The sequence below is a fragment of the Platalea leucorodia genome (genome assembly GCF_965183815.1).
Source record: "Platalea leucorodia genome assembly, chromosome: 16".
NCBI lineage: Eukaryota > Metazoa > Chordata > Aves > Pelecaniformes > Threskiornithidae > Platalea > Platalea leucorodia.
The window spans coordinates 886,765-904,623 of record NC_138838.1 but is presented as its reverse complement, the minus strand read 5'-3'; the positions used below and the strand labels follow the sequence as shown (position 1 = coordinate 904,623).

The 17,859-nt window shown below is 52.8% G+C and overlaps 1 protein-coding gene across 10 annotated transcripts in view; it reads right to left on the bottom strand.

The window, feature by feature from the left end:
- Nucleotides 1-7,685, bottom strand: part of BAZ1B (bromodomain adjacent to zinc finger domain 1B) — a 51,053-nt gene extending 43,368 nt beyond the window's left edge. Inside the window, exons 1-2 of one of the 10 annotated variants that reach the window (XM_082328540.1) lie at nt 7,412-7,685; nt 1,013-1,129 (exon numbers count right to left, since the gene is read on the bottom strand). In XM_082328540.1, coding sequence (XP_082184666.1) covers nt 1,013-1,129; nt 7,412-7,524 — 230 coding nt within the window. In that variant the 5' untranslated portion in view covers nt 7,525-7,685. Of the gene's footprint in view, nt 1-1,012; nt 7,369-7,411 lie in introns of those variants that run through there. The other 9 variants (XM_082328537.1, XM_082328544.1, XM_082328543.1 and 6 more) reach the window with 9 other exon arrangements.
- Between the last annotated feature and the right edge of the window lie 10,174 nt (nt 7,686-17,859).

The window sequence follows — 17,859 nt, the reverse complement described above, 5'->3', positions numbered from 1 at the left end:
CCAGGGAGGAAAGACTGAAGACAGCAGCACTTCAACCCTCATTGAAATTAGGACCATTAGCAAATAGGTTTCCTATTTGTCGCCTTTAAGGATGCGATTAACCTCAAACGATGGGGAATTTCTCCTTAGGCTAAGGCTATTAACTCTTTTGCCAATGAATGAGAAACGGGGATTCTTCGTGAAAGAGGGGCAGCAGAAAAATGTCACCTCTTGGGTAGCACTGCTGACAATCTCCCCAGTTTAAATCCAGGACAAAAAGGTCACAGAAGTCCAAGTCATCAGTTCACAGACCTGAGAAACATGCTATTTGTTTGACGTAATTCCTACAATTCGGTAATTGCAAAGTAAGTCCTCAATGTTGGTTGAGCCAAGGGCTTGCACCTTTACAGAAAATTCACTTGGATGGCAAGGGTCACGCTGGATCTCGGCCAGGGATTTGGGGCCTGTGCTGTGTGCCAGAGGGGGAGGGCAGGGACACCACTGCTCGTCTGACCAGAGCCATGACTTGCTGGTTTCCCTTTGTTCTTCATTGCTTCGAGTAGAGCAGATTCCCAAAACCTCACTCAAAAATAACTTTTTTTTATTTAGTACAACAACTGATTCCAATGCAGATGTGGAAAAAGTAATCACAGCTGTGGACCTGGCTGATGTGAAATGCTTCAACAGCCTCTTTTTACTGTATTTTTACTTTAGCTCCTTCAAGATTTATTTTTTTTCCCCTCTGAAAATTTCCCATTACTCAAGGGGCTTTAAAATATGCCAAGTACCATATGCTGAACTATTTTGGTTCAAGTAATATCAAGATACGGCACTAAATAAGTACATTACTCAACTGCGTTAGTGATGGCATCAAATTTGGACTTAATTTGCTTTCAACTCCAGATCTACTTACAGCCAGTAAAAAGCTACTTACCTCACCTCATAAACTAGCAACCACGTATCCTTCCCGAGTCCGCTTTTCTGCCCCAATGCCCAAAGACAGGCAGATACCAATTTCTTCACTGGTACTTACAGCTCGGCAACTTCTTGCTCCTCCTCCCAAGCCTCTTTGTGCGTCAGCTGGCTGCTTCCTGTGCTTTTGCACGTCCATATTCGTTCGCTGTACCTCTCTAAACGCGCTTCGTACTCTCTGTAGAAGCGGCAGCTCAGGAAAACATGGGTTTATGCAGTGGAGAGCATAATCACAGTAGCACAAGAGAAACAAATTCAATTAAACCCTTACTACTGGAGCGCGCAAAGGCTGAGGATCGCTACAGGACAGCTTGATCCTGCATGGAGATGCGGCATTAAATCCGATAGGTTTTCAGACCGGGATGCACTGGAGCTTTCTGCAGCCGAAATGCCCGTCCTGTTCGGCACGGGCATACCGAAGGTGCCAGACCACCATCAGTTCAGCTGAACTGCACAAGGGGAATACACATGGCTGAACGTTTCCTGGCATTGCTAAGTTACTTTTCAGCTTTTCCAGTCTGTTGCATTGGAAAACAGCACATACAATAGCACAGGCGCGTGCAGGAGACATGGCATGGGCTGCCACGAAATGCCCAACAATAACTGTTGGGGAACTACTACTATTGCCTACTAACGTTACAAACTCTAGATGCAAATTACCAGTCTACCCAGTACCCCCGATCTTTTGAGGAAACAACTCGAAAGCTTTGAAATTGCAATCACTAGAAAGGCCACCTTTCCTTTGGTTCCCAACAAGAGCAGCCTCCTGCGTTAGCACAACAGGAGGATCTTTCTCACCAACTACATCACCCGCTTCCCCTACCATGAGCAGCCTGAAGGTTAAGTTATGCTGGCCGCTGGGATGAACGGATGCATGGGCAAGCCGCCGTGGCGCAGACAGCGTTACGAATTACAGCATTAGCTACTCTGTTGTAAGCATCTGTGGCTATGCTCTACCCATTCCACCTAAGCGGTAATTAACTGTCAGCGTAAACAGATATAAGCTGCTTCATAATTTCTATGGATAGAACACGTACAGGCACAACTATCAGAAAAGCTAGCACAGTGTAAACGCATACCAATTTACCCCGCAGCAGCCTGCTTAAGTTGCCATATGCTTACCGATGGTAATTTAAGTGGAGAAATTACGAGAGAGGCAAGAAAAGCATCTCTCCCTTCTCCTTCGGCGTGCTCTCCAGCAGAAAGGCAAGCACAAAGCATACTTGTAACAACGACGGTGGCTCAGCCCGCTGCAGCACAAGTGCTAATTATGAGAGTCTCTGTGGGAACAAGCAGATTGCTCCACGCTCCTGCGAAGGCAGAGCCACCAGCCACAGCAAATCGCTCATCGTATCCTGCATATGCTTTGTCTTTCAAGAAAATTTTAGTGCAACTAGCCTTTTTTTTTTTTTTTTTTTTTAAGGATTCCTATTAGGAAGCCAAATTACAACTCCAACAAAGCCAGTTTTCGTGGACATTTCTTCACAGCCCCAAGGTAAAGCACACCAAGGTACAGAAGCTGCGCTGTGGATGTTGACATACAGGTATCTTACAGCCACCACAACTGGTGCTAGGCAAGAATATCAGCCAGGACCAGAGCCGCCTCCAGGGGAGGCTGCCGCTGCTGGCAGTATTCCCTCTGCCTGGAGCAGGTCTAAAAACCAAGGAGAAATCCTGCGGTTCCCCAGCCTGCCCTGCTTGTGGAGCCTCCTGCTCTTCAGCAGATGAGCAGTGATCCGACGAGTCATCGCCCCGCTAAGTTTTGAGCCCTCTGGCCAATTCTTACCCTTCCCTGAGGTTTCAAAGATGCTTAAGTTTCCAGAGAAACGAGAGGTGCGACAGGGCAGGAAGCGCCACCGGCAAGGAGCAACCACGGCTTACAGAGGAACTCATCTGCACAGCGCCACCGACCAGACCAGAGGTGTGATTTTAACAAATTTTTGTAGTGATACTGAGCTAGGAGGGGAAGAAAAAAAAAAAAAAAATTAAACAGGAAACCAGGAGTCCTCAAACAAAAAACCAGGAGTCCTCCTTGTATTTACAGCAATTAACCACTTTAATAATGACTAAATTGCAACCATAATACTATTCCTTCCTATGCCTTTCCTACAAAAAGAAGAGTTAGAAGCAAATTCAATCCTTGCAGTAGACAGGAGCCTAAACATACAAGCAACAGCGGTCTTCAGCTTCATCCAGCAACCCCACCTTCACCCTCCCCTAGGCTTTCCCTCTGCGCATCTGTGGACACTCCCCAGATACGAAGGACTCGCAGCCGCCATAACAGGAATGCTAAAGGAAAGACACACTACTTAAGGGTTCAGGACATTGCCTTAATAAGCCTTCAGTAGTCTAATGATACACAAATATTTGAGATACAGCTGGGAAATAAAATTATGGTCTACTTCCCTCCTCCATTTATCAGCTTTCTTCTCTCTAGACCTGTGAGGAGATTCCTTTCCTTCCTGCAAGGAGAGCAAATAAATGCTGACCTCCAGTTGAAAAATAATTGAAAGATATGTTTTTTTCCTAACACCTTTCCCATATTGACAGGAAGATCCACAAGAATTTTCCCTAAGAATTTTCCCCTCCTTGTACACACCTATGAGAACAAGCTTAATTGCACCATATCAGGACCCATATTTTTCAGATCAACGCTGAATTTGAAAGCGGCAGGTACAGCAATTTCCCTGTCCAGCTCAGCTCTGCCTCTCAAATGCAATTTAACTCCACCTCCAGCTGGTCAGCTCATCTACCGCTGGCCCCAGACACATTCCTTAGCCAGCGCTCAAGACTCATGCCCGCAGTGCCCACCCTGCCTTTGTGCTCTGCCACAAGCTCCCAAGCCAGGTTCTGCTTTGAAATTCCAGGGCCAGCACAAAGCCAAAACGCAGGAGGATGTTTTTGCAAAGTTTACTCGAACTTTCCACTACACGTACGCTGTTTGTCCTTTCCACTCAGATTGGAAACAAACCCAAGAAATTTCAGACTGTTCAGCAGGTCTGATCCAGGGCTACAAGTGAGGCCTTACTGGTATGCCATAACCAACCCATCTTGCTACACAGTTGGAGCTGCCATTGCCACAAATTCCCAACACAACAATAAATAAAAAACCCTGGACACCAGCTCCTTGTGAACATTCCTCCCAAAGCCATGAATAACACACGTGTTAAATTAAACAGCTGACTACCCACTACGTGACAGTTAATACATCACGTCTGTTTGCATCACACTGAAGATCGCTTAACGTCAGAAGGCAGAAAGCAAAGTTACATTAAAAACAAAGGGCCCCTTTAAAGAAAAATGTTTAAAAGTAAACAAGCTAACCCACTGCACAAGATGGCTATTAAGCAGATACAAAGTTTACTTCTTCCTTGGTTACTGATGCTCTCCCAGAAATGACCATCAACTCCAAAATAGCTTTAGAGTATCTTAATTGTTTCTACTTGTATTAGCTAAGAAGGCAAACTTACTAAGAAGGTCGGTGCATTTCTAAGACGCAACTCCCTGGGTGGGTGGCGAAGTACTCCTCCAACCGCGGAGCGTAACAGGACCGCGCTTTGGTGCTGCCCTCTTTCAGCCAGCGCTTACCTGCCTGATAGCACATGTGAAGATGTGAACGACAGCCTTGAACTTGCACGCAAAACGCAGTCCAATTCCTCACGTTCTCTGTGCTGCTTGCCATACAAAAACACTAAGACAGACAGCAAGCTTTTATCTGGGGAGGAGAGCAACATAGCGTGCCAAAACCATACACTGATGGCTGAAGGAAAGCGTTGCCTGGGATAGTCCCTTCTTGCCAGTCTGGGCTGGTTAGCTTGCCGAACCCAGCATCTCTCTTGAGCTGGCAGTGTGGTTTTCCAAACCACAGCCGGTAGAGCAGAACACAAGCTGCAGCGGTCCCAGGCGCTAACGGAAGAGATGACCTGCTCACCAGGGAACACATTCGGTGTTTGGTAGACATCAAATGCTATTTTTTGCATTGCGGCCAGGCCAGGCGCACAGCTGACATGAACCGGACAAGACTGTACCACAGGCGAAGCATCTGCCTGACACCTCACAGATCACAGATCCTACAGAGCTCCTGCACGGATGAGTCTCTCTCCGACTGCGCAGCGATACACCCATCCCACACCCACACAATTAGCAAGGCTCACTCCATGTCAGACACCAGAAACCCAAGGCTCCGCCAGGACGCAATGGGCTCTACACAGCATGGTTCCTCTTAAAAGGTTTTCAGGGGATACGGCAGTCAAAGGAAGCCACATAAAGCTACAAAAAAATATCAGACCCAAACAAACACCTGCACCCTGATGACCAGCCTATCCATCTGTCCACTGCTTCTACACACTTTCCTAACACGTGCCCACGGGGCAGACAGCTCTCCTCTTATACAATACCCCAATCTCCATTTTTTGTGCAACCCAATCTACAGCTGCAAATCCTTAAAAAAAAAAAAGTCTTAAGAACTTTTTATGGCTTTCAGATACCTCAGTCGTAGCTGTGCATATAAGAACCTGTGCACCCTTTAGGGGAAGAGCTGATCGATAGTTTTTCAAGGTGGAAAAAGAAAATTTCAGGATACCATATTCTGCCAGGCCTCAGCATAAAGGACATGGAGGGCTGCTGTTGGCGAAGACTCTGGTACCTCTCGACATGCCCCCTCTGCAGGCCGTTCCCATCCACAAAAGCCACTCCTCCGTGCTATCTAGGATAAACAGAAGTTGACCAAAAAAAACCCCACCAAGCCTTCCTTAGGTAACATCTCCCTTCAACTTACTGACTCATTTGCAATTTTCTGTTCCACTTTTTGCCTAGCTTATATTATACACAGTCCACAAAGCAAGAGAGAAACCCAACATTACTTAGTTTCTCTTTTTAGCTTCATGACGTCTACCCGCCACGATGAACTTTCTAGAACAGGCTAGGCTGTCCGCCTCCCACGGCATCCCATGCTGTACTTTCTCCAAGAGAAGAGCATCCCTCTCGAACCTCAGCGCTTGCATTGGTTTCCTCTTTCCTTCTGACCCTGCAGCTAATGCTGTCCCCTCTGAGGATGAGAAACCTTCCCTTTTTTCCCTTAATGCTAACAGCATCCAAGTGTCTGCAGAAAGATGTCCTCCACCTACTCACAGGTCCACAAGAGCGATACCAACACACCGGTCCTCGCAGAAGGTGCCCCGTACCTCCTCTGTGCTGTTCCTTTAAGGCAGACAAACCTTAAAGCCACATCTTCTTTTACAAAAGCAGCAATCAGGATTAAACTCTGTCTTTTTGATCACTGATTGTTCCTTATAGGGAAAGAGAGAGAACAGGTCTCTGCGTGGTCAGAAGGATGACTGAGCTACTTTCAGTTTGCACATGCCACAATAGCAGGTTTGAGTCACAGACTGAATGCTTTAATTTAAAATACTGTGAAAAAGCAAGTATCTAGCACTCTACCCAACCTCACTTTATTGGCCTGAATGCATCAGCAATGCCTGTCTGCACTCAGATACGCATTTCCTCTTCAAAAGCTACCTAATCCTTCCTAGGGGCTTTCACCGGCTGTTCTTCATACTGAAGTAACGAGACTCTCTCCAATACAGGCGTCTGCAGAAGTTCTGGAGTTCCTTTGTCTTCCCCGTCGCCAAGATCTCCGACGTATATTCCTATATCCATGCATCTGCACCTCACTCCCAGTCCTTCCGTCAGTCCTCAATCGCTCAGATTCTGATCCTCATAACGCAAACACCAAACCAGCCTCCTGAAGCAGCAGTTTGCGGGTTACGGGGCAGAAGCCCTGCCCCTCCAGCCCTGCCCGGGACCTGAGCAGCAACCCTGCCTTCCCGGCTGCACCTCGCCTCTGACAGCCCTCTGCCTGGCCCACCTCCGCTCCCAGCACGGCCACACGCTGGCTCTCATGGAACCATAAAAAAAAACCAACCCAAAAATAAACGTTTTTCATGCAAAAGCAGCCCAGAAGAAGATACTCACAGCCAGACTGAAAACCTGGGCTCTCCACGGGCGAGCTGCTTCTGTCACTGTTTTATTCTCCTCCTCGTGGGAGTCTCCAGTTCCGCCGCCCCCCCTCACCACGGGGCACACACCCAACCTGTCCTCCAGCCGCCGGGCACGGCTGCTGCGCCCATCGCACCCAGCACCCCCTGCCTACCGGGACGTGCTGCGCTCGCAGACAGCTCCCGCTCCCCGCCACCCCTTCCCCGTTAGCTTCTTCTCAGAGCCGCTCCCCCCGCCCGCAACCGCGTTTGAAACCGGGTCAGAACCTCGCCAGCAGCAGCCGGTCCCCAGCCCCCGGCCCCACGGCCGAGCCCGGCGGCAGCGCGGGCCGCGCTCCCCTCCCGGGCCGGGCCCTTCCCGCCAGGAACCGGCGGAGCCGAAGGGCCCCGCTCCCCGCCCCGCTACCGCTTTGTTCTGCCCTCCCGGCCGCCCCGTCCCCGTCCCCCCCGGGCCGAGCGGATACTCGCGGGTGCGGAAGGCCTCCTGCGTGTGGGGGATGACGAACCGCTCCCCCGGCTCCCCCGGCGGCAGCGGCTTGGCCAGCGGGAAGGGTTTGCGGCCCAGCAGCGGCGCCATGGCGGGACGAGGCGGGGGCCCGGCCGGAGCCGGCGGATCCGCGCAACGACCCCGGCGGCGGCGGGACCCGGGCGGGAGGATTGAAAAATGGCGGGAGATTCCCCTCCCCCTCCCGGGCGGGCGGCGGGCCCAGCCTCGCCGCGCGCACCCCGACCTGCCTCCCGCCCCGCGGGGCCCGCCCCCGCCGCCGCCGTCCCGGGAGCCTATTGGCGGGCCGCCCGGGCTGCCGGCTTGGGATTGGCTAGGCGGCCCGCCAATCGCGCCGCCTCGCCCCGCCCGCCGGCGCGGCGAGCTTGGCTTGCCCCGCGCGCGAGGTGAGAGGTCGCGTTATGTAAGCGGCAGAGAGCGCGACTCCATTTTGTGTCCCCGTTATCCGCCCGCCCCCTTCCCCGCGCCGGCCAATCAGAGCGCGCCGCCGCCCCCCCGCCCATCCGGGTACCGCGGCGGGGCCGCGCGCCGGGCTTTGTCCTCCGCCGTCGGTTCGCGCCGCCTCTTCAAGAGGCGGGGGCGCGCGGGGCATTGTGGGATCGCGGGGGACCCGCGGCGCTGCGGTGGCCGCCGCCCCTCCGGGAGCCCCGGGCCGTGCCCCTCCGGAGCCTCCCCTCCCTCGGCGCCGGGCTCGCCCCCGCCGGCCGGGTCCCCCGCTCTGCGGGCAGGGGGTCGGCGAAGCGGTGGCTCCGGCGGGCCGGGCCCGGCGCTGGGGCGGGTGAGGACGGAGGCGGCGGGGCCGGGCCGGGGAAGGCCGCCGTGCCCCGAGGGACCGGTTCGTGGCACCTCGCGGTCCCGAGCGGCGCGGGAGGCGCCGTGCCCGCCGCCCCCGGGGCTCTGGGCGCGGCGGGGCGGGAGGCCCGGGCACCCCGCGGGTGCTGCCCTGGGAGAGGAGGAAAGGCAAAAAGTTGAGCGTTGTGGTTCTGTTTTTTTTGGCGTTTTCTTTTTTTTTTTTTTAAATAAGAAGCGGTGCGTGTGTGGCGGTTCTGTATTAGCAGCGCGTACGAGGGATCGTAGCGGCAGCAGCTCGGGCGCTGCCTGCCAGAAGCAGTCGCAGCAAAAACACGAGCGCAGCCGTGCACCCTCTAACCCCTCTTCCAGTGATTAGGAACGCAGATTTCCCTTAAAATGTAGCGTATTAAATATATTCTAGTGATCCTGGATCGCTGCTGCTTCGTGGCACTGAGCAACAGGTCTGCTTTGTGTGGCCCTTCTCTGGCTGCTTCGGGGTGGAAAGAAGCAGCCTTGGCAAACCAGTTGGAGCCAGGTGGGATAAATTCAGCTCCCCAGACTACCCGTGAAGTTAGGTACAGCCTTTGTACGACCTGGAGTATAAATGTTATATTCTTCCGTTATGGATCTCCACTGAAAAAGCTAACTACGTAACCTGGGAGTTACTGCTTTATCCCGAGGGCTTCACCTGGCACTGAAGAGAGCAGGTAATAACAGCAAATATCCCCCCTCCACCCTGCGGCGAGAGCACATGGAGATGTTCCTGCTCCCTGGGAACTCGGGAGCAGCTGGAGCTCTGCCGGGCCCTACGGTACGGAACCTCTCCACCTCCTCCGTCTCACTGGTTTGGTGTTTGGCCTTCGGGAAGGACAGGGAAAACGCATGAGAAATGTGGTAAAGTGTGGTGCCGTTTCATTGAAGGTTAATCAGGTGGTTTTGAAAAGCTTCCTGACTTTCAGAGCGGTGTGTACAAATGATGAAGTAGGTAAGGGCCTCGTTAAATAGAAGATGACAGTTTATTGGAGGGGGAATCAGGGTGCAGAAAGGTTCACAAGAAATTGGTTTTAGAGAACAACTTAATTCTGTTAATTTATCACACAGCGTACAAGGTTGGGAGAGGCTGCGAGTACGGAGGAGGGACAGGCACAGGACAGGAGGGGGGAATTTCATTCAGGAGAAACAAAATGCGGAGTACAAACTTGTGTCCTGGAGGACCTTCTAAGCAGAAAGTTCCTTGGCTGGAAATAGGAGGAAGAAAGCCTGGGTGCCTTGTGGATCACGGCGTGGCTGGGGGCCGTTAATGCGATGTGGCCGTTAAAAAGCCAAATAGGAGCTGGAGCTGTTTCGGATGCGGCACTGCTGTTCTCATCTCCGGAGCCCCGTTCTTGCCGCCAGGCCCACGAGCGATGAGGTCTGGCTGGCCTGGGTGCAGAGAGTAGTTCAGAGGAGTGAGGAGCCAACCTGGCAGGAGGGAACTAAAACCAGTTGAGGTTTTCCTTTCCAGTGGAGCTGGAAGTTTCCCAAACGTTGCAGCATTTAGGTACGGTCAGAGAATATGAAAACCCCTCCCTAGGTGACCCTGTCTACTCGTGTAAATCCAGAAGTCGCACCATTGAACGCCAAGCAGCTTCCCTGTATAATTCAGCCAAAATGACTCAACACCGTCCTCCTGGGGGTCCACGCAGTTCCTCTTGCTGCAGTCACCTGCCAAGTGCGGCAAGCCAGCGCCGCGGCCCTCGCTGGCGGCTGTCACCTCCGCCTCGTCCTGCTGCCGGCTGGCTTCCTTCCTGCTGCTGGAGCTGTCGCACCGCGGCTGCCTCTGCCGCACCTACTGCCTCAGCGCGCAGCGGTGGTTTTTGCCTCTGATGGGTGCTGCGTTTTCTCTCCGTGATTCACCCCTGGGCTGCAGGGTAGGAGCAGACTGAAGCGTCCTGCCTGAGGACGGTGCAGTGCGGAGTGTGGGGCGGTATCGACCTTTGAGCTGATATGGAGAGAAGCCCGACAGCTCTCGGGGATTTCCCTGGAGACAAAGCACCCGCTTCCTAACACTGCCCGTTGCTTCAAAAAAGCTGAAGCTGAGCAGAGAGGAAAATACGTGAATCCCCAGACCTAACAAGAGCTCGTTCTTTTCCATTTATCCATCTCCTAAACGACCCGGGGTGGACTCCGTATCCCTGCTTTCAGACCAACAGAGGCGTTCCCTTCCTGCATGATTTTCACTTCTGAAGTCCTCATTTCCAAGCAGGTTACTAGGAAGAGGAGTTCTTTCCTCAGGAAGAGCGAGCAGATGTGACACATGGGGCAAACATCGCTCAGCTGCGAGCAGATGCTCTCTCTTCGGGCGTAAAGGGGTCAGTCAGCAACAGCAAAAGCCATACATCGGGTACACGCAGAGTGCGTCGGCTTGCCAGTGCATCCATGCTGCCGGAGGGGTGCAGTTAACGCTGGTTTTCAAATGTCAGCCTCCTTACCTATCCCATTTATCCAATGTGCTGAACCAGAGCTCCAAACATGGTCTCGCTCCAGCAGCGTGCAGGCTGGGGCGGTTGTTGGCCTGAACAGGTTTAGGAAGGTGTTGCTGCACAGCTGCTGCTCCGAGATCGACTTTGGTTCTGGTTTTCCTGTTCTGTTTGGTAGTGACCCTGCCAGTCCCCTGGGAGTGAGAGTGCTGGTGGCCGCTGCTCTCTGCCTGCAAAGCCTCGTTTCTCATTGAAAGCTGGTTTCCATCTCAGCCAGTTTTTCAGTAGGTGAATGTTTATCTCCAACACTTCATGTTCCTGCTGGCAGAACACAGACAGCAGGATCGGGTGCACCCTCAGCCAGTTTGCAGGTGACACCAAGCTGAGCGGTGCAGGTGCCAGGCCTGAGGGACGGGATGGCATCCAGAGGGACCTGGGCAGGCTGGAGAGGTGGGCCTGTGGGAACCTCATGGGGTTCAACAAGGCCAAGGGCAAGATCCTGCACCTGGGTCAGGGCAATCCTCGGTATCAGCACAGGCTGGGGATGGGGGGATGGAGAGTAGCCCTGTGGAGAAGGACTTGGGGGTGCTGGGGGATGGAAAGCTGGCCATGAGCCGGCAATGTGCTCTGGCAGCCCAGAAAGCCAAGCGTCTCCTGGGCTGCATCCCCCACAGCGTGGGCAGCGGGGCGAGGGAGGGGATTCTGCCCCTCTGCTCCCTCTGGGGAGACCCCCCTGGAGCCCTGCATCCGGCTTGGGGGTCCTCAGCACGGGAAGGACATGGAGCTGTGGGAGCGGGGCCAGGGGAGGCCACAGAAATGCTCCGAGGGTGGCACAGCTCTGCTGTGAGGGCAGGCTGAGAGCTGGGGGTGTTCAGCCTGGAGAGAAAAAGGCTGCAGGCAGACCTGATTGCGGCCTTTCAATACTTAAAGGGGGCTTATAAGAAAGATGGGGACAGGCTTTTCAGCAGGGCCAATAGCGATAGGACAAGGGGAGATGGTTTTAAACTAAAAGAGGGGAGATTCAGACTGGATTTTTTACAGTGGGGGTGGTGAAACACTGGCAGGGGTTGCCCAGAGAGGTGGTGGATGCCCCGTCCTTGGAAACATTCAAGGCCAGGCTGGACGGGGCTGTGAGCAACCTGATCTTGTTGGAGATGCCCCTGCCCATGGCAGGGGGGATGGACTGGGTGGCCTTGAAAGGTCCCTTCCATCCCAAAGCATTCTGTGGTTCTATGATCTGATAAATACGTGTATCTACTCCAGACGTTTCCCTCTGTGGACTTCTGCACCCTGGCCCAGCCTGGAGCCTCGACTAACCCCGCTGTGGACTTCCAGAGCACCTTCTGCTGGAGGCTGAGCTCCTTTGTGCTGAAGAAACGACGCTGTCCCCTGCAACACACGCTTTCCAGCAGAAAAGGAAGCCCAGCGTGCTGCAGGGCCGTGCCCTGCTGACTCACAAACACATCTGGCTGTGCGTGTACCTGTGGTCAGCCCCTCAGCTCAAGCAGTAAAGTTTATTCTGGGCCCATTTCCTTCCCGAGAGCAATTGCAACTTTCATAAGTCTGTCGAGGCAAATGTCCCCCCGTTTGCAAGGTCAGTGCCTGCTTGTGCACATCTGTACCGTATGCCTGAAGTGGTGGATGGCATCTGTGCAGGGTTCAAGGAACAGATATCCCCTCAAAGAAGCTACAAACCCCTTGTGTTGGTAGATGGTATCACACCTCTAAGAGCCTGTGACGTGGTTTTTGCGGCACGCTAGGTGCAAGAGTGCACCCAGCTGCCTTGCTGCATTGCAAAGAGCGTTCCTGGTTACTGTCGCTGTGAGAGAGCTGTGCTTCTCCTGATCCCTGCAGTGCCAGTTCACCGCTTCCCTGGCCGAAATGAAGATGTACCATTTCCAATGTGTGCTCCGCGGGGTGTGCTTAGCAGGTGTTTTAGCTCCTCACACGCTCCCCAAAGCTTTGAAATTGCATTTTATCCCCGTACGAAATCACACTAACAGCTCTCGTGTATTTTTGCTGCACTCTGCCAAGTGACCTTCCTCAACCGCTTCACGTCCCTGAAGCCAAGGCACGAGCAGAGCTTGCTGTCGTTCTTTTTCCATATTGGAGTTACTTAGCGAAACACCCATTTCTTTCAAAATTTTTCTTAGTAAGATGATTCTTAGTAATCAAGAATTTTTCTTTCCCAGATGAAGTCCTTCCGCATGCCTAGCCAAAGCGCTTTCCAAGTATACAAACCACAAACTATCCTCTGGGATGGTGTTTGGTATCTCTGACTCTTCTCTTAGGACAAAGACTCACTCCTGTCATCGCAGTGGGGAGAATCGGGAGCCTCCTACCTGTCCACAGCCTCAGGAATCCACCGCTGCTCCTAAAAACTGTAGTGGCAGAAAACCTTTTATATACCAGAGCCTGGAGCCTGGTGCTCAGGGGAAATCCTGACCCATCAGCCCAGGGATACGGGAGCTGGTGCAGCTGCAAGTTCCCACCCTACGGGTTCCAGGTCCCTGGATAACAGCAGACTCCACCACTGCACCTTTCCCCTTGCTGCCTTAGCCCCGAAATCTTTGCTGCAGCGCTGCTGCTCACGCTGCGGTACTGCTACAGACAGCGATTTGCGGCATTAGTCAAACGGAGCCCTGAAGAACAGGAGGATCTTTGCCAGCCACCCCATTCCAGCCTGGGAATGACAGGATCCAGGCAGCCACTTCAAGGAAGGAGAAGGACCCTGTCACCTGAATCCTGTCCCTCCCAGGCAGCACGTCCAAGTGAGTCAGTAGCATGGGGGCTTGGGAGACCCGTGGCTGTTGATGAGCTTCTATAAAAGATGTCGTGTGCTTCCCAGCACAAAGGAAAGCCCGTGATAGCCAAGAAACCGTTCTTACCGGTCTAATAGCTGGCGAGGGAGGACAGAAACCACGTCCAGCCCAGAGAATCCCTCCGCTGAAGGTATTTGGAGGCTTAGAAGTTCTCATGGAAATATAACATCTCATTGCCCTGTTCCTGCGCTTCTTTAGAGACTCAGGGCAGCTGTCACAGAGATGATGCTGGGCTAAATAGACCCTTGATCTGATTTAGTTCAGCTGTTCTTATGTTTGAAGGGGCCAGGCAATGAGTTGAGAAGGAAAGTGCCCTTTAGTAGTGATATATATAAACCCTCTGCCTTCAGGCTGTGCGAAAGACCCAGCGATAGAGTGGTACTGGACTGCCTTCTCGTGCCCATCTTCCCTTCTCTTCCCCCAGTTACCCCCTCATGATCCCATACTCCACTGCACCCCCTAGATGCATTGGGGTCTTCCTACCCTTCTCATCCTTCTCCACACCTGGATGCTTCTGCTTTTACATTTCCGATGCTTGCCAGACAGCTTTCTCGATGGCCGTTTTCCCCCGTGGCTGGCCAGGAGCAAAGATCTCCACCTCTAGATCCACCTTCCTGACACCCACCTCCTCTGGCAAGCCCTGCTCGCTGCTGTCTTTGCTCCTCTACCAGGGCTGCTGAGAGGGGACACCCTGAAGCAGAGGCTGCACCAGCCTCCAGGCTTCTGCCTCCCTTCTGGGCTGCACGACGACGTCCTCCAGAGCAGCAGGGGCTTCGTGGCTGTACTTCACTTCTTTCGAGACCTCTCACAGCTCAGTTTGCCTGTCCTGGCAAGGGGCTCGGTGCAGGAAGAAGATGCGTTTGGAAATGAGAGTTGAGAAGATCCCCTAGGCAGACCAAGGGCATGAAGTGTGAAGGTGAAGAAAAAGGCACCTTGTCCTCAGGGCAGACCTGGGTGTCTGTGGTGGGAAGCAGCTGTGCCTGGGGGCGTGAAGGGCTGGTGCCATTGAAATGGCACCAGGTTGCCATTCTTGGCCTGACAAAACCCAAAAGGTTTTGCTTTTTGGTCACACACAGGAGGGCCACACGGAAACCAATGCAGCGTGGCAGGTTCATATTTCATGCAGAAGTGCCTCTAAATACCTGCGAAATCCAAGAGCAGATCATAACGCACATGGGGACAGACCTACGTCCCCAGTTACTGCTTCAGTTTTTGCATCTTCTGACCTGGGAGGACTTCTCTGCCCGTCACAGCATTTTTACTTTAGCTTTTTGTTTGGTGTGCCCTAGTTGTGTTAGAAAGAAGGGAAGGAAGATCCATCCAATATGTGTCCTTTGGCAGCAAGTGGGCCACCGGCAGTCCCAACAGTCCAGCTCCCAGGGAAGGACAGGGACGGGAATCTGGGATTTGGGACAAGGACTGTGAGTTAAGACAGTTGAGCATTAGAAGTTCTGCACCCAGATGGGATTTGTCACCTGGGGGTCACAAAGCCCCTAGTGAAGGTGTATCCTGAAAAGGCCCACATTTTTGTATGCTAAGAATCCATGTGCCTTACTGGAGAAACCGGCACCTACTGGGTGATGTGGGTTCTCCTCCCTTGGTCAGAGACAACTTTACACCAGCTCAGCTGTGTCACCTGCAAGCTGGCGGGGAGAAGTGGCAGCGCTTGATACGCAGAAGCATATTTAGGGTTGTCAGTGACTTGCATTCTGCTTCTCCATTCCCGTGGACCCAGAGCAGGCTTGTTCTGGGGTCCTCCCGGAGTGACACCCCTGTGTTGCTGGTTTTCTGCTGCAGGGTGGTACTGACAAGGCAGAAATTGTGCTTTGCTACAACCTGCGTGGCTAAAGCTCGACGGTGCATGTGGAAAAAGGCAGGTTTTGTGCCGTTTGTACTATCGCTTCCCAGGAGAGATGCCCTGCAGCCCCCAGAGCTCACAGCGTTTCCCTTCCTATTCCCAAACTCCACCTTGCAGCTCCGTGCAAGGAGCCCCCTGGAGATGGCCGCCATCTCTCACGTACCGGCCAGCTCGGGCTGGCGCTTTTTCTGAGCTCTGGCATTTTTTTGCAGACGTGGGGAGGAGCTGCCCTGGCACCAGCACATCACCAGGAGGGCAGGCGAGTTTCTTACCCAGCTCTTCTTGCTCCCTGCCGGTCTTCAGCGTGGCAGGGCCGGCTTGTAGCGCTGATGCTCTGCAGTTTTGCAGCCAGCACCATTGATCTGCACGTCTCCGAGCTCTTGACAGCTATTGAGTTAATTAAAGTTTGCACTCTCCCTTTGGACTGCATGAACAAAAACCCATTTTGGTTTGATGGAGATCTCTTCAGTGGTGCTCACTTATAGCCCAGTTCTCAGGAACGCAAAGGCCTTTTCCCATCACTTTAATGGTATGAAAGGACCCCGGAGTGTATGTAACTCACCGCTGACTTCCCTGGGTGTAAAGCAGAAGGTGATTAATCAGATACATTACTGTTTTAAACTGCTGTAGGTACTCCCTCATTGAGTTTTCCCATCTCTTTTCTCATGCTGTGTCCCCAGGCCTCAGCTGTAACCCAAGAGACCAGGAGATGTCAATTTTATGTTCCTACAAATATCTATCACATGGAAAACTTTATCACTCCTTAAATATAAATATGCAGGTTTTGTGTTTGACAAGGCTTCATGTCTCTGTGGGAAATATCTCTGTGGAGAAACAGGAGCAGGACTCGGCTGATTTTGATATTTTCATGGCTTTTCCAGCCATTTTTGGTCATCAATGATCCCTTTTTTATATACATTACATATTATTTAAATCCAGAAGTTGTCCCAAAATGTGACTGAAGCTTATCGAGAAATATCATTTATTTCAATATAAGTTCGAACAGCTCCTAAGAGCTGTCCCAAAGCAAAGCTCAGGTTTCTGTCCTGGGAGCTGCGGTCCAGTTTGAAGCCCGCTTCTTGTCCACGTCTCTCCTCCAGCCCCTGTCCCTCTGCTCCTTGGCCCTTTCCGCTTGCTGTCTGCCAGGCACACGCACACCCGTGTTACCCACTTGCACTGGGTGCTGTTTGCCCTGGGGGTTTGGCACGAGTGGACGTACAAACTGGAACCAGTTCTGCTCCCGAGCGACGGAGCCGACGGCGTCATTCATTTCCATAGCAGGCGTGAGAGTATCTGCATCTTGCACTTCATATTTACCAGATCGTAGATGTAATTACCAGAATATTACCATGTATTTACCAGATTGCTTTAGTAGAAGGATCACATCATTTCTGCTGGTGGACTAATAAAAGCATTTAACTTCACAGGACATTTATTTGTTTGAGGGGTTTGTAATCTTGGAAACAGAGAGTGCTTTGAGGATAACACACCAGTTAACGCACAGAACACGGTGTCTCTTGGCATACAGAAGTCAGCTGTATTTTCCATAGCATTTGAAGCGATTGTTTAACAGGCAGGAGATAGTGGTGATACTGTAATATAAGGATAAAGTTAATTAACGGAATAAGAGTGCCTACCCATGGATGCAGCTACAAATACACCCTTCTCTCGCCACATGGTGCAATGTACGGATCCAACGGTACGCTCAGAGAGAGGGGGAGATGTTTTCCTGACACTGGAAATCAGCTGCGCCCTGGGTGCTTCTTCCAAGGTGCTGGGGAGAGCCGGGGTGCACGGATGACTGCCGGACCTCACTCGGCCACCGGTGCTGAGGAGGACAAAGCTCGTCTCCTGTTATTTTCCTGGGCAAGTGCCGTTTTGTGCAGCACGAAATGACTTCACGGGGTCACTTAATAGGAGAACCGCAGTCGCAGAGTGGGTATTTAACTGGCTTCTCTGCCGGGCTGAGCGGGGCTGCTAGACGCAGTCTCTCTCTGTCCGCTGCATTGCTACACTTGGTATCTTGAACTTGGCTTCTACAGACTAAATTTGGGCTTGTCCTTCCTACATGAAAAGGCACGTTGGGGTCCTGCTGTTGGGGCTTAGTCTCAGCCCGGTCACCTCCAAGTTCATCCACGCAATTAGAACCTCCTTGTCCGCTGCCGTGGGGCATCCTCTGCTTGGCTTTATCCCAGCAAATGCCCTTCCTTCACCCTGACGCCTCAGGCAGTTCCTGTACCCCGCCACGGCGCTGCCAAGCCCGACCCTGCCCGTCCTGCCTGCTGTGTGGGCAGGGGCAGGACCCACCGGGCTACGCCGCTTCCCGCTGTCGTCCTGCCACGCCAGGCAAACGGGGACGGTGGGGAGCACCTGCCCGTCCCAAATGATTCTCCGGGAGCCCTCCCAATGCCGCCATAGTTTTTCTATTCCAAGTAAGCATCTTCCCTTAATTTCTGCACACATATATAGACCATAA